A 16,731-nucleotide genomic window follows, 5' to 3' on the forward strand; every position below is an offset into this window, starting at 1 on the left:
AATTAACACACTGCTGGGTAAAATGCTTCGATAGATCCATTTAAAATGAATAATGGAAAATGCGTTCAAAAACACAATTTAAATTGGTAAATGTAAATGGTTACTTCGAGCTAGAATATTTAAAATGTTAAATACAAAATACCATTTGCATTTTAAACGCCTATTTTAAATGAAACCATTTCAAATATTATCTAGCAATGTTACATGAGAAAAATCTATCGTGCAAAATGTCCAAATTTTTTCATGCTACATGGGGGTTTTTTCGTTAAATATAACTATGTAGATTAGGTTCAGCGGCACTTTTTCAACCTCCATTCCATCAATTTTTTCTTTCAACACTTTTTTTCCGAAGCATGCTGTTTTATTCATTTAAATTTGGGACTTTAGAGCAAAACTTTCTGAAAATAGGTAATACGCCATAACTGGTGAACTAAATGATTGAAATATCCGTCGAAGGATGATCGGTCGCACTGCTTTAGCAGACTACACATCGACGAGTGTCAGAAGATCGTTGAATACATACATGTAATACACGTCACTAATATGAGATTGAATGGATGAAAGAATATAAGTAAATGACATGATGAAAAAAGGAGACGGTAGCGAAATGACAAGGTCATATTTCCAGACACCAGATTAACGAGCTCCTTACGTCTTCCGATCAAGATCTGTAATTTTTATAACTAGTCAGTTGTACCTTACATGGTTGTGCCCACTCCCACGCGATAAATTTGGAACTCGATATTTATTCTCGTCAATGACAAAGAGTCAATTTTGAAACCTTGCTATATCGTCATAAATTCGTATACAAGGTGGCTTATATAAATAATTTTACCTGAACTGGGATTTAAGAATTTAAGTATCAACATTCGATCTGTTGAAAAAGAAATCATCGGCTATATCTTTTCCTTGGTTATTTTTCCTTTTCTCTTACCACAAAGCAGCATCTTTACAGATTTCAATCCCTTGGGATTTGAAGAAGGAACTTGTTTTCCGCTTGAATTTTTAGACATGTGTGCACTAAAAAATTTTCCAAAACGATACGTAAATCTGATAAATGCTTCAGACACAAAATTCACAGATTATCAAATTAATTAAACAAATAAAGACTTTTCTGACACTAATTTATATGCATGCGTTTAAGTTATCGTGAAATCAACAAATTATTATACTTGATACTTACCCTGTGTACAAAGATATTCATATGTTATTGCACAATCGATTAGTAAAAAATGGCGCAAGTTCCCTTGAAAAAATAAATATAAGTAAGTGAAGCATTAACCGGTTGAAAAATAATAATGACAGATGCAGTCCTTCTAAAGCATAAATATAAAATACTTATGATCCGGGATAAAAAGCTTAAATCGATAAACCTTGACAACGCGATTATAAGGAAACCGTAAACTGCACTGAGGATTGTGATTAATGCAGTATTTTTTAACCAGAAAGAATAATGTCGTGAGTATAAGGTACCAAGAAAGAAAAAACTTCGGTAATATAAACCAATCAATATATTTCATCTTGATTAATATTGTTTGCTCAATCATTTTATTTAAACTGATCTGAAAGGAGGTGTATTATTAATATCGAATAATTTCTCAAATAAGTTTGATGAGGCAGCTTCAGTAAATTGATCCTTAACGTTTGAACCATTATACCGTAGAATAAAAAGTAAAACAAAACAACGGATCGGTAATTAGAAATGATCGTCTCGTCTCGTCGTGCAAATGCAGCTGCTAATCCTTGCATTGAATAATAATCACTTTATTTTCTAGTCAGATGACACAAGCTCAGATGCACGGTTATATATAGCCATCTGACACAATCCGATTGCGCGAATATTGTGCGCGAACTAATTTGCGCAATCGGATAAAACTTTGAGTAAGCTCCGGTTAAAAGGATTTATATAAAATTATTTCCTAGTTTTTAAGTTCACTCAGTAATATCTGATCGCGTCCGACAAATTATAAAGAAATCGTACGATAATTTATTGGATTTTACACTGTGGTGAAACGTTTCAGAAGTGGTCAGATTTTTTTTTGTATGGGATACCATTATATTTACCGAGAAGAAACGGTGAAAGTTATTGTTAGCAGGCTAAATGACCGACTGCGCATGTGAAAAATAATTGAAAACCATTAGTCGACGGGATCGTATCCGCGGCAATATTTTCGTCTGCTAGAAAGACGAGCCAACTCATTCGAAATGGGAGGAGATAACCAAACTCTGTTCCGTCAAGTGACGAATTGAAATCATGCTGTTATGTTATTAATGAGTCGTGGCAGTCACCGGTCATCAATCAATCGGCAATAAAATTTTCCTTCCCGATTTACTGCATGGACCATTTGAGATTTGTTTAAGCCCAAAAAAAAATCTCATCACCTACATAATCTCCACAAGACAGCTTATTTGACATTTCCAATTTGGGTTGGCTAGCCTGCATGCAAATCCGACGAAACTTGCGCATGCGCAATCGGACGCTCTTTCTGTTAAGCTTCAATGTTTTGTTGCGATATTTATTGATTCCAAAAATTTTCGCCCCTTCTTGTTTGCCTAACCTTTGTAGAAAAAATCGAGTTTTTCAGAAAATTTCCTAACTTTTTGGAGCATTCCAAGTGTTATAAGTGTATAGGGGGATTCTACGTCTATGTCTCAGATTGGCTTCATAATTTTTTGTATGAAAGTACATGACGAAAAACGCAATAGCAATTTTTTCAGAATTTTTCGACTCAGCGTATCTGAACTATGATTTAAAAACCTGAAACGTGAACCTCCACTTTCTAAGATCTGAAAAAATTCAGAAAAATCTTATGAAATATAACAAAATTTCCGACACCTATTAAAAGATGGAGATATCACAACTTCAAAACATAAATAAGAGAAATAAAAAATCGCTATTGTTCGATTGCATTTTTCACACAAGAACAAACACAAAAATGTTCATTCTTAATTATAATAATATTTTTTCTTTCATTTTACTTATTGATATTTTGAAGTTGTGAAATCTCTATGTTCTAATAGGTGTCAAAAATATTGTTGTACTTTAGAAAGTCGTGGCTTTTGTTTCAAGTTTTTAAAACACACTTCAGATACGTTGTGTCGAAAAATTCTGAAAAAATTGCGATCGCGTGTTTCCTCGTGTACTTTCATACAAAAGATTAATAGGATTGCCTCATACATAGAATTCACCGTGGCTATTGTTCACCTTGGCACAAAGTTTCCACGCATAATCGTAACGGCTAGACTAAACTGTCTACGGCAACGTCGTGGGTGTTTATCTGCATCTGTTTATCGCATACGTCAATCGTTTGTCGATTTGTTAGTACCAAGAGTATTCCTTCCTTGTTTCAGATGGCCAGCAATCAGTTGAGGGCATCGAAGGCTACGGACAACAATTTAAAAACCTAACTGCTGCGGTACACAATGTGGAGATGGTCGTACCGAAGAAGATTCATTGGAATATTTACGAAGACCCAGGTAATTTTCATCAGTCATTCAAGTTTTGGTTGTATTTCAAGTCTGAATGTCACCGCGTGTTTACCGAACAACAAAGTGAAATAAATAGGAATCGAAAACGCGAAAAAAATTATCATCATGTGAATATGCAAGTACCTATTGGTTTCGATTTATATCCATCGTTGACTCAAGCGAATTCATATTCTTTATCTGTTTGTTGATAAAAGTTAGGCAATGTATCAAGTGAAACAGCTCGTTCCACCGTGGTGAATAAAATCGGTAGAGCTTCTCACAGTAAGAAGATGGCAAGGTTATCCAACCAGTATCTGGAAACATTCGACATTTTTCAGTTATACGTGTCATCGCCTTTGATGTACCAATAATTTCCATTTTCCATAACGTGGAATGACAGTCATAACCATTTTTTATTTATTTTTTTTTTATACCAAACCTGGTCCCATAAGGTACCAGTTCTACAACCACATTGACTTAATGAATACTGAGACTCGACGACGGCAAAAAACATTTTTGGAATTGTAATTGATGGTACTTTGCACACTTAAGCCAATATCGTTTAACCATTTTTCACCTGAATAGAATTTATCGTCCAAGAATTGTACAATTCATTCGCCGTTCTTCCGAACAGTTTCGTACACTTTCATGAGTCTATAATTTCTTTTTTTACGGCATTGCGAGCGCAATATTTGATGTCAATAAGGTGCAGGATATAGGTCAATCGCAGCAAGCATGTCTACCGCAATTGCTGCAATGACATTCTGATTTTTTTTCGCGGCAATTATTGAATAAATTATCCGCGACCCGGGGACCAGCATGCATCATTATTCTTGCAATAAATGAGTCACGTTGAGATTATTGAACCCGAACAGACGCGAGCAAAAGAGAAATGGCTAATGAACCGAGACGACGAGATTCCTGAAGATTAATTATTGATTGTCGTCGGCAGTCGATGCCCGGTTATTATTTCGTCCTTTCTTTTTCATCCGTGTCATTCTTTTTGTGTCCCAGTCTCGAGAAGCCGTTTAGCCGTGGCTGGAATTTCCGCTCGGCATTAGGGACCAATTGAAATAAAATTGCGACTGTCTTGCATTTAAATTCATTAGGCTATTCCAAGCCCTGTTTAACGTACGTTTGCAGTCGTTAACTGCATCACGAGTCGTCGACAATTCTCGGAGCTATGCGGTTAATAATTATTATTCTATTCACGGTACGGATCGCGAACGATCCTCTACTGGTTACTCATTCGTCTCGAAGCCAGACGATCACCGTCACTCCTCGATTTCTGCGGGCTTGTCATCTTTCTCCAGCACCAATATCCAGGCCTACACATGGTCGTTTGCTTTCTCACGAGATGAGTAAATAACATTTGACGAAATCTAGGATGCATGGGCCGTACCGGTTGAATTAAAACCCAGAAAAAGAGAAAAGACGGTTCAATGTATCTCCAAAAATCATACTTGTGCCAATGATGATGAACGCGATCAAAACAACGTATCTACTATGCGATAGAAATGCACTCTATCTGAGAATTCCGATGATACAAGCTAAGATATCGACTGTAGGAGTAAAGGTTTCGTAATCAGAATCTTCAAAATGTTTAAACTCTGGTGTTTTTTAATCAGAGTCTAACGTTAATTGGCTTATTTTGCTCAGCAGAGAAATGTACAGAGATTGTCTGAAATTTCTTTTTACAGCTATCCTCGGAGTGGATAAAAAAGGATTTAAGTGAACAAAATGATACAACAGATTTTAAGCAACAATTACATTTGAGCATTACGGACTTCAACATAAAATTTTTCCAACGTTTCTCAGGAAATTTCTAGAGATCTGATCGGTGTTCAAAACGAGCTCAAAAACGTTAAAATTGGATAAAAAAAAAACACCAACATGTAATCATTTTCAACCATCTGATTACAAAATCTTTTCTCGAATTGCTTATAGCTCAGCTTGTTAGTCGAACTGTCTAAGATTCATTTCTATCACAAAATAGAGACATCGTTTCGTTCTAAGAATTTTTTACCGGTATTTTTTTTTGTCTTTTCTTAACTTGTGATTCAGACAGTGGCATCTATTCATCCTTAATGAGACCATACCAATTACTGGCCAGTTCACACGACCCTTTTTTCACTTATCAATCATTTTTTGACCAAACTCGATCTTCGTGACTCATACATTTGAATGCAGACGATGCAAGACGCGATGGTATGATTATTTTTTTTTTTTTTTTGCTGCGGAAGGAATCATTTTTTGTTTATTTTTTCTCTGAATGTTTTGACCAGAACAAAAGATGCAAATCAATCACTTAATCTACTTTGAGTAAATTAATCATTCGTCTTGATAGGGAAATACTGTGGAAATCGAAACACTAACGATGTTGTAAAAATAATTTTGCAACGAGAAATACTGCTTGAAAAATCAATTGTTTGTCTTATCCCTCCAATTCTTATCCGCAATTTTGTTTTGCGCATTTTATTGCAGAGGAAAGCAATACGGCGACCAGACATCATACTGGACATTTCAGACACTCAACAGCCGAAGTGTGGGATCCACATCCACAGTACGAGTTCAAAGCATTTGGAAAAGACTTTCACCTTCTGCTGTCACAGGACACGAGTTTCATTTCGCCCGACATCACGGTGAGTAAAGCCAAAAATCAGCGAAACTCATTCAGATTTCATTTTATACAAATGAAAACTATAAAACTGTTGCTCACAGATTTTTCTACAGCACTCTGAAAGTATTCGTAGTAATATTTGGCCTCATCAAGATCCGAACCCCGAAGTAAAATATATTCGAGACTGAAGAATTTTAACACAATTGTTTACATGAATTAACGATATTTTTTATTTCTCTATTGATTTTCCTGAATTGCCTGCGTTTCATTTGGCTCTGTCAAAAGTTAGGATTCGTATAATATGCGGAATGACCCATGAATAATGGATCGGAGTATTTCACTCACGGTCAGAAACGTTTCTACGATTGAAATATGTTGTCGTACATGCATATGCGGTATTTATTTGCTTGGTCTTCCGTATCCAGCCCTTTGCTTTTACATCACTCATTGCATTTATCTTCTATGAAATCTTCTCAGAAGTTTTTCGCACGCTTTACTTAGTGCATACATCATTTCGTAATATCCAAAGTAACCAAAATGAACAAACAGTATGATCGTCATACTTTATACAACAAAAATAGAATCAATTCTGGTGTACGAAACTTAGCCTTCAGGTAACTAGAAACCGGTTTTCCATGAATTCCAGAAAAAAAGAAAACAAAAAAAAAATCGTCTCTAGAAATACGTAACAGAAAATAAAATTACATATAATTGAAGATGAAAGAACACGAAACTAAAGTTTTGCATCCCATGGATCCAGGGGAAATAAAGCATAAAAAAGTTGACCCTAGAGATTTATAGTAGAAAATAGAAGTATAACTGAAAATCAAAGCAAGGGAAATCAAATTTTCTGTAAACTATCGAAAACATAAAAGAAATAACTATTCCTGCGCCCGTACTTTTCTGTGAATTGAAAAATGAATTTTCGTATAGTCAAATTTGACAACAGCGATTAGATTGGCACCGATAAACAACCGAAATTGCAAATCCCAATATCTAATTGTAAATCATTTAGGTATCCTTTCTTCTTATGTTTTCCATCTCTTCGGTCTCATTTCACTCAAATCTCTGCCCCCACGGGCCCCTAATTTTTCTCATTCCATCTTCACGTCCATCGTCTAATCTCTGAGCAAGGTCTCGAGAGCCCCTGTTGCCCTTAGCGTCGAGTCTCCTTCCCGTTCTTACTTCCTTCAGACCCTTCTCCTCTTCGCTCCACACATACATCGAATCTCCAACCCAGAGTTTCATATAGCCTATTTTCACCCTCATACCGCTGGCCCTCGCTTCTGTTGCCCTCTTTGTTATCTCAATCTGGATCTCCTTCTCTCTTTTAGTCAAATCGTCATCGATGAATACCTTCCGCCCTTTCAGCACCGATTTACCATCCATAACTTTTCTCTTCGTCACCCAATCCCCAAGTTTCACCAGGAGCGCCTTATTTCGGCCTTCCTGGAACACCTGCACCTCTTTAATGTTGATTAGTTCCCCCGTCACTTCAGCTAAAAGTCTTTCTGCTAATCTGTCTGCGCGTCCTCCGACATCAACCTCCAGTCCTCTGATCATCACGTTATTTCTCCTCTCCCACTTCTCCTGGGCCTCCCAGTTTTTCTCTGCATCCAACATCGAACCTTCCAGTACTCCGCTTACTTTTATTTTATTGAACAATTCGTCCATCTGTCTGTCGACATATTTCATACCATCCTCTCGCTTTTTCTGCTCCATTATTTTCCAGTTTACGTGTTCCCTTTCCAATCGTACTATTGTCTCTTCCAGCTTCGATCTCTCCTGAGTCCACACTTTCTTAGTACTTTCTATCGCTAGCGTAAGCTTTTCCACCTCTTGCTTCACTTCACCTCTCCATTTCTCCTCCTCTATCCGCTTCTTTCTCATCTCGCCCATCAGTTCTTCTTTCAAATTCATCATTGTCTTCTTGATACAATCGGTGGCCGTTTCTCCTTCTTCTGTCTGTTTGAAAATGTGAAATTGAATTATTGTGTTACAATTGCATTAGATAACGGTACAACACTTATCAAGAAGTACTTATTTCTAAATCCTTGTAGAAATTTTGTTCTCATATTCTTTTCCCCAATTTCAACAATATTTTGTTGAAAACATTTAACTGAATCAATTTTTAAGGAGTCTTTACAGCAAACACTCAAGAGTTTTAATATTGCCTAATCTTTAACATTGAATCATAATTCAACAAGATTTTGGCATACAATAAAAACTTTGCAAGTAGTAAGCGAAGTCTCCTTCTTGCATGTAAAACTGCTACTATTCCTTTAAGATGTCACTAATCGTACAGCAGTGACAAAAATCTATGTATCCATCTATGTACCTTTGCATTTGTACTTTCGTCAACAACCGGTTGCTGCGCTTTCTTCTTATTCCCTTCAGTTTTCTTTTCCTCTGGTGAGCTCTGTGTCAGATTACTCTTTTTAAGAATTCTTTCTTCCATCGCCTCGCTAGTCACATCTCGTTTCCTCTTACGAATCTCGTTCCCTGTATCCACTCTAGTATAGCGAGTTGGTAGAATGCTATTCAAATTCATACAATTAAAATAAATATGTTGATGAAACGTTGTCAAAGGTTTGCTCATACTCAAAAGAGAATATATAAGTTGAATCCTTCCGCATCGGTACTTATGATTTCTTACCAGGGCTCTGAGTGCGCTCTTACTCTTCTGTTCGACAGTGCTACTTCTGGTTTGCCTCTGTCCTGACACATGGTTTTTCCACCTGCGAAATCCATCGCTGCTTTCTTCTGTTCTAGCATGCGTTAAAGACATCATTTTTTAAATTTACCATTTATTCGACAAAATATTGGATTGAGCAATATCCGTTTTTTTATATTGAATTTACAAGACTTGAACAATTGTTTGTCTATGCAATGACAAAATTACGATTCGATTGTTCATTGAATGAGAGTGTTTTTGTCAAATCAACAAGTCGACACCAATAAAATATTCCGGTGATATTACGAGAGACTTCTCTCAGTGAAAACTGTAGACTACACTGTGTAAAAATGAGATTTGTGTGGAAAGTTTATCAGCGACGTGAGAAAAGTGTAGGCGTAAATCAGCTGCTTGTGGTAATAAAGATTATTATTACCCACAACTATCGTTGTTCTAAAAATGGAGCAACAAAAAATAATATGACTGATATTTATAACATTAATGTAATAATAAACATGTAGCGGAATGAACTTAATAATTTAAAGTTTATGCAACGAAAATGAAAACAGCACATTTGTTATTTGAATAATATGCAACTTTTTTCTGCGATCCCCAAAGGCTTCAATAATAAAAGTAACTGATTTTTTAAGTGCAAATGCATTACGTTAACATACCAAACTTCAGCTCATTGAGTAAATAAATACTGCAAAGACCTATTGAAAAGTGTTAACATTTCAATGAGATATGATCTATAATATAATCTTGTAACAATACTTGACTTATAATGTTTACCAGCAATACAAAAACTTTGCATATGTAAGTTTTCCAACTGCGATTAATATCCGTTACAATTAACAGAACAAATCGGATAAGAGATTAAATTGTTATGAAAAATATAGTAAAATCAGAGTGGTTGTGAAAATTGGATTTTGAACCTCCTAACTTTTTAAAATGTCCCAAAATGATTATACTACAACAATTATTAAACATGAAATCCAAGATGATATGAAAAAAGCTCGATGTTTGTGGATTCTTTCATCTTTCTTTTCTATTTTTTTTCACTTTTCAATATTATTGAAGTTCATGTAAATCATTATCACACCATTCCATCAGCATTATCATCACCAATATGTGATGTAAGAACCCAGTAAATCAACACGAATTGAGCATGTCAAAAACGGAATTAAAACAAATAAAATGGAATTCAAAAGAATTGGCACACAGGTCTGTTGAATCTATTCGATTTGTTTTTATTGTGTTTATTATCGTGGAAATTTCGTTTTTGACTGACACAATTCATTTCATTTCGTTTTGGTTTACAGGGAATTCCCCGATATTTCCCCGAGGTTTCTAGAATGCAAAAAAATACCTATACACTTTTCTTTTAAGTTTCAAAATCAAAATGGTTTCGAACAAGTCACGTACTCAACAGATCATGATCACAATGGAACCTAACCTAACTTATTTCATTTGCCTAAAACGAAGATTTCCCCTGAAATAAAAGCGCCTCATAGCATTTGCAATGTCTCTACAATATTCAAAAGTGGGCAAACCGATATCACTTGTTTCATTTATCACGGTTTCACCTTTTTATAGGTTAGGTTAACCTTACAATACTACTAATAGCACCGCCTCACCGGTAGAACGACAAACCGGTTGCCGAAAATCATCAACTTTTCCGATTCTACATGAACATTCTTCGAAATACCAACACTCAAAATTTTCAGACACTTTAGAAAGTTGTATAAATTTTCTACTATTCCAAATGAATAATGAACTCAAATGTTCAAATTCGACAAAACACCCAAGTACTTACCTGACTTCTTTTTGATAGAGACACGTACTCTTCGCTCACGTTCGCGCAATGTTTGTATAATCTGCTGCTTCTTTTTTCCGTCGTGGTTATTATAGGTATGTTTGTATACTCTGTCTCACCACTCGGTGTTTAGTCTTGAACCATATTCGACGATGATAGAATGTCGCGAAATTCCCACGAGTCAAAAATACTTATTCAAGTCTTCATGCTTTAAGTATACTGATTGTTAGTATTACGAAGTTTGTTACCTGATACTCACATTCTCCTCAAAAAAAAAATTCCGATTTCCTTGTGATAAAAAAGGAAATAAACACTGATAAATAGAAACTCAAACAGCCCGTAATTATACGTAATATATTCTCGAGAACCTGCTTGTGGACCTTTCATTTATTTCAACGAAACATTAACATCGGTTTTGAGTCTACACGTGAATTACTTTAGCATGCGTTGAGTCCCGTTGCATTCAGGAATTTGTCAGATTAGTGGATTCTCTCTAGTTTCTATACATATTGCGACGCCTCTTACGAAAAGTAGCTTTTTTCAGATTTCTTAAGAAAACTATCATGTCTCGATTAGTGCAATAAGGATTTTCTGAAGATTTACGCGGTGTGCGCTAGTCGAAATGAAGATCAATTTGCGTATGCAGAAGTACGTTCTTTTTGCGTCAAAATAAGCACACAATTATCCTAGAAATTGTGTCGTCGATGTAGATCTTGGAAAAATTAATGATTTTTTTTTAGAGTTTCTTTACAGATGTTTTAAATTTGTTCCAGATTTTTTATCAATACAAATATCAATTGGTCATATTATATTTATATCAAATAGTTCTTACCTAAACTATGCATAATCTTTCTACAAGAGCTTAGCAACTATTGTATCGAATTACAGTTGACTGATTGTAAATCTATCTTTATGGATTTTCGTACCCAACAATAGTATACATTCTTACTAATCTGTCTCAAAACGTGTTAGTTTTCGCGGTGAAAACCACACATGCTAGTTTTCTTAAGAAATCTGAATCGTGCTACTTTTATTAGTTTAGTAGGAGGCGTCGATATGAATATTAAAAAAAAAAGAAACAAAGATAAAAAAAAAAAACGGTCATGTGCTGTCTTTTTATTTTGACCGTTGAAGCAATATCATAAACCTTTTTCATGCAGAATAAACTTGTGGTTTTTGTACGATGAAGTTAACGTTACATAAAGTTTATCAAGTGTATAAGCTGCATATACACCTAATGCAGGCAATTGCCTGTGGCAAAAAATGTAATTGACGCGTAAGGACGAGATATTACAGCGCGTTTATGCACATTGAGATATCCGAATGGAAACACTTTCAATTGCGATAGTGCGGCATTAAGTGGAGTACGTAAGACGCCCAGATGGCATTCACGTATGCATTTAATCGCACTGGATTAAACTGCAGCGTTGCAAATATTCAACATTTACGCCATCATAGCTATGGATTGACTTTCAAAGCCGAAGTCTATGCTCAACGATTTAATCTTCACAAAAAATTATTCGTTGTCGTTGAGAAATCGTTGACTCAAAGATAAAAAAAATATAATAGTAATAGGCTTGTTCCATTTCAAACCGCCCAGCAAGGTCGGAATGAAAAATTCAAACGAATTGTAAATAATTTATATGATTCTTTGGGTAATTTAAAGGGATCCATATTTGGTCATTTTGCTCTGAAAAAATCTCATCTCTACACGGCTATTACCATTTTTTGTCAAAAACTCGTTTTTACAGATTCCGTAAATTTACTGTTTTCTTTAAAAGTGCTATAACTTTTGAACGAATTAATGGATTTGAGTGTTTTTTTTTCAAAATGTGGGTATTTTTTATCTTCTTTCAGAAAATTCCAAGTTCAGGAAGATCGATACGAAATCGCCGGAGTTATTCAACGTAATGCAAAATAATCCGAAAAAATTCAACCCCAATATTCGGGAATTGCATATTTTTTTTTTCTCTCACCAATTTTTTCTCGAATAGTTCTTTAAAGGTACTAACTCTTCGCACAAGTTTTGTTAGCGAATTAGTTCTGCAAAAAGAGTTACGAATTTTTCAATATCACGAATTTTTGACATTTTCAGGTAGCTTATATTTTGTACTGTAAATCGATTTCTTTATGTCGCTACATTCTTTCTTTCTGTTTAATACATGTATGCGACGAAATAAGTGGGTAGGTAAAGTATGAAAAATCCATTCAAAAATAAGACTACATTAATCCCAAAACAGTTCAATATTACAATAAACATGAATTCACTATAACTACATAGTATATGTAAAAACGAGTTTTTGACAAAAAAAATGGTAATAGCCGTACAGAGAGTTGAAATTTTTTAGAGCAAAATGACGAAATATGGGTCCCCTTAAATTACCCAAAGAATCATATAAATTATTTACAAGTCGTTCGAATTTTTCGTCCCGACCTTGCTGGGCGGTTTGAAATGGAACCAGCGAATAATAATTGTTTCCCGAATACTCATCGAAATTAAACTTCACGGTGTTCGACTTCTTATAGGTTTAATAAGTTATTCACATTCATTACGATTTTCCTTATTTTTATTTTCATTTTGGATAAAATTTATGTAACCAATTATTTTCACCCAAATATAACATGTTGTAATGTAATTGTTCGACTTTGTTGACCAGTGAAAACCTAAGAACATGAACATCCAACCCATTATAAGTAGGCAATACATCCGGGAAATGGATTAATCTTAAACAATCTTTTCTATTTCAGGTAACGCACGTGGGTGAAAACACAACGAGACGAGAACAGCTTGGACACCAAATCGGATGTTTTTACAGTGGTACCGTACAGGGCGATCCAAAATCGATTGTTTCCGTCAGCTTGTGCCACGGAATGGTGAGTAACAACATTTGCTCTGTTACCACATCCAGCCACAAACAACAAGAAACTATAATCGGAAACAAAAAAGTCGCATTCCAATTCCAAGAGCATTTGTCGAATTTCTTCAAAATTCAAACACTTTTTAAATAGTCGGGTGAATGGACGCCATCTTGTAACACGAAGACGGAAATACTTTAAGAGTTTTGTGGTACATTTGAATGTTACCTCGTGTGATTAGAGCGATTTTTAATGAAACCCAAGGCTGTGCTTTCTTGTTACAGTGTTGCCAATGACCGATAAGATTTTTCCAAAACACAAACTTCCCTTCATTTCCAACCTCTTATCGCAGCGTCATTCTTTTAGAAAATAACCACTTACAGAAAGATCAATTGCCTTTGCAATATGTGATGAACTCGCATTATATATACGTTATATTTACGACATGCAGCGTTTGCGGATATTACCGTGTATCGCTAAGGCTTCAGGCCGATCTTTTACTTCAAACGTTTATTCCCTAGCACTCTATATTTATACGTTCAGAGACAGGGTTTCGGCTTAACGTCGTTTTATTCGTCCGGAACTGACGTAAGAACTGTTTTAGAACTCAAGCTAATGAAAACGGTATGAAAGCAAATGTTACCCGTTTCTTTTCATAACTAGAATATAAATAAAATCGTATTCGACATACGCGATACGTTTTTCGCTAGGTACACGCTTATTTCACTGATCCTTTTCACGATCGATACAAACGTATATAAAGTTATACGTTACTCGTTGGATTTCGCGATTTCGAATTTCCCGAATGCATGATTTTAAATAAAATTAGAAACTGAGTTATTTTCTCATTCCTGCGCTTGACATGGATGATCGACAGATATCCGTTTCTTTTGACTTTCGATCCCTGCTGTGTTCAAATTCAATCTGACCTGCGCCCGCAGATTAAAATCACGAGTATGTATGTAAGGTCATTTGCGAAGGCTGTATTCGACTGACGTATAAACCGGCACAAAGTGCCTCTTTGTACAACGTCTTCGAGTGTTGATCTATCAACAAAGACTTTAATGATCATTATTATAAATAGATCTGTTGAATAAATAAACACTCCAATAATCCGCCGTTTGTAGATCTTTGATCACACAGTACCTGGTGGTCCCATAAGCAATATTTTTGTGGTCTGAATAAATAAAAATTCATAACCAGGATCTGCGGCAGGCACTGCAACTTGGAATTTTTTGCTTATCTTCTCAACGTTTGTTCGGATTTAAAAAACCACGTCGTGTTTTTTCGTTTTTTTTTTTTTTGTCTTGTCAAACCGTCTTGAATACTTGAATTGAAAATATTGTATCGCAAAAATTTTCAAACGAATTATCTTCACTCTGACAATATCCAATGAAACTTTTCGACTCTTTTAAATTTCTACTCATTGTTGAACAGTATAAACAAATTTAATTGACAGATAAATAATCGAATCCCCTGTTTTACACAAAGTCGTTACACTGTTACTCGAACGTTGATTGATGGACAAAGTACTTGACAGTTATACTCCGTGTTCTGGCTCATATTATTCAACATTCATGTGAGATGTAGATTTAATGCTGAGATTCGGAAAATTTCCCATGCCGATAAAGCTTTTATAAAGAAAAAACAAAATACCTATTTCGACTGATCAATGCAATCGAAATCTGATCATTGGCAACAGATGTTGGAGACCACGGATGATGCTCGAATACTCTTGACCTGGTGACAGAATTGCGTAATTGACATGAGCCAGTCGCAATCCGTTGAAACGAAAGAGCTACTTGCAAAAAAATATTCGATGGCTGATAAAACTGTTAGCAAGAACCCAAACGTCAATCATTTTGTATGTTTTTAACCCGAATATATTTCTTTCATCACAGCTGATGATGCGTGATGTTAAAAACTATAAACAAAAAATTCGACCTTGCGCGTTAAACGCCTAATTTAGTGTAAATAACAACACAAATAGCAATTATCGAGTAACGAACGACAGCGCCGAATTTTCATTCGCATTATGCGGCAGCTGAGAGGACCGGAAATAGATACTCTTAGGTTATACGTGCCAAATGACATATTGTCTGGATCGAAGAAAGACCGGAAGTTAGGAACTTCTCCGAACGCTGACGCTTTCCCCTTAAACGAATGTCGCAAACAATCGATGAGTAATATCTGTATTCTCAAATAAAGCTGGTTTAAAATACTGCAAAGGTTCGATGAAAATTTTGATAACCAGCAAATCAATACTGAGAGCAAAATTTATGTTACACTGACTGATCTACATAATTTTTTAACGCCTCAACCTTAGTTCGTAGTTTGTTTGGTCCGAAACAAGATGTTCCAAACGGTTACGAAGGCTTCCTTCAAGGTTGTAAACAATTTTGGCCACATTTTTGGTCTCGGTGCGTTTTTGATTCATTTTTATTTTTATGGCTAAACGTACGACACTACGATAATATGGTAAAATTTATGAACTCTTGGAAATTATGAAGGTGAAGGAAGCTTATGAAAATTAACTTGACCGAATATAGCGTCGTGTTTGCACCGAAGAAAATCGAATAGCTATAAGAGAGATCACTGTCAAATAATCTACGATCAAGATTCGGGTTAACGTTCTTTGTGGGCTGCTACTCGAGGATGCTAATCCAACGGAACGGTGCAACGGATTTCATGGGGACACAATGTGACCGCCGAAAGTAATATGCTGATAATCACACGGATGGCGGATGGTGGAGGAGAGATGAGGACACTGCGAAGAGAGTAAGATGGACGGAGAGGACGAGACTCGAAGATGCGAGGAGAGACGGAGAATAGTTAGCATACAATGAGCTGCCTCGCTATCCACATGCAAATGCATCCTCGTGTGCTGCACGTTACGGAACATTTCTTGGAGGATGGCAGTTCTCTCTGACAATGAGATTCATGCCGAAGGCGCCTATTCGATACCCTAACTGCACTTTGCATGGATCATATGTCAGGAAATTGTGCTCAAACGACACGATTTCTTGCGAATTATATTGCGATTCGACATCGTGGGAGTGGCTAAACGATATGGTGACAAGGAAACAGTAATCAGAATATGCTTCTGATATCAAATATGACTTTTTAAGTCGAATTATGATGAAAATGAAGAAGTAAAGACAAAATTAAGCTTTTTTGAGGTAGCTCGTCGTCTGCGGACTCGTATAATCGTATTTTTGGGTGCCTCGAAACCGCCGTGCAAAATGAGTTCGTCCCTGTTTGTTCGTTCATAATGATCAAATTATGAAACATAGTTTG

At 35.7% G+C, this 16,731-nt stretch overlaps 2 protein-coding genes across 5 annotated transcripts in view; one reads left to right on the forward strand and one right to left on the reverse strand.

The window, feature by feature from the left end:
- LOC124300141 (A disintegrin and metalloproteinase with thrombospondin motifs 9-like) overlaps positions 1-16,731 on the forward strand; it is a 180,027-nt gene that overhangs the window by 90,090 nt on the left and 73,206 nt on the right. For 3 of the 4 annotated variants that reach the window (XM_046753840.1, XM_046753842.1, XM_046753841.1), the window contains 3 exons: positions 3,352-3,477; positions 5,953-6,110; positions 13,327-13,452. In XM_046753840.1, coding sequence (XP_046609796.1) covers positions 3,352-3,477; positions 5,953-6,110; positions 13,327-13,452 — 410 coding nt within the window. Of the gene's footprint in view, positions 1-3,351; positions 3,478-5,952; positions 6,111-10,740; positions 10,793-13,319; positions 13,453-16,731 lie in introns of those variants that run through there. The other variant, XM_046753844.1, reaches the window with a different exon arrangement.
- Positions 6,330-10,363, reverse strand: LOC124300142 (uncharacterized). The gene is made up of 4 exons (XM_046753845.1): positions 10,325-10,363; positions 8,745-8,851; positions 8,427-8,625; positions 6,330-8,053 (listed from the first exon to the last, which is right to left on the reverse strand). Exons 1-4 carry the CDS (start codon positions 10,331-10,333, stop codon positions 7,145-7,147), a joined length of 1,224 nt encoding a protein of 407 aa, XP_046609801.1. The 5' UTR covers positions 10,334-10,363; the 3' UTR covers positions 6,330-7,144.

Source organism: Neodiprion virginianus, chromosome 3, assembly GCF_021901495.1.
Source record: "Neodiprion virginianus isolate iyNeoVirg1 chromosome 3, iyNeoVirg1.1, whole genome shotgun sequence".
Classification (NCBI taxonomy): domain Eukaryota; kingdom Metazoa; phylum Arthropoda; class Insecta; order Hymenoptera; family Diprionidae; genus Neodiprion; species Neodiprion virginianus.

Bases quoted from the DNA above. Each gene is read 5' to 3' on its own strand.
- LOC124300142 (XM_046753845.1), bottom strand. The intron at 8,626-8,744 runs GTAAGAAATCAT...GAATTTGAATAG, and splicing joins AGAGCGCACTCAGAGCCCTG to CATTCTACCAACTCGCTATA. The intron at 8,054-8,426 runs GTACATAGATGG...ATTTTCAAACAG, and splicing joins ACGAAAGTACAAATGCAAAG to ACAGAAGAAGGAGAAACGGC.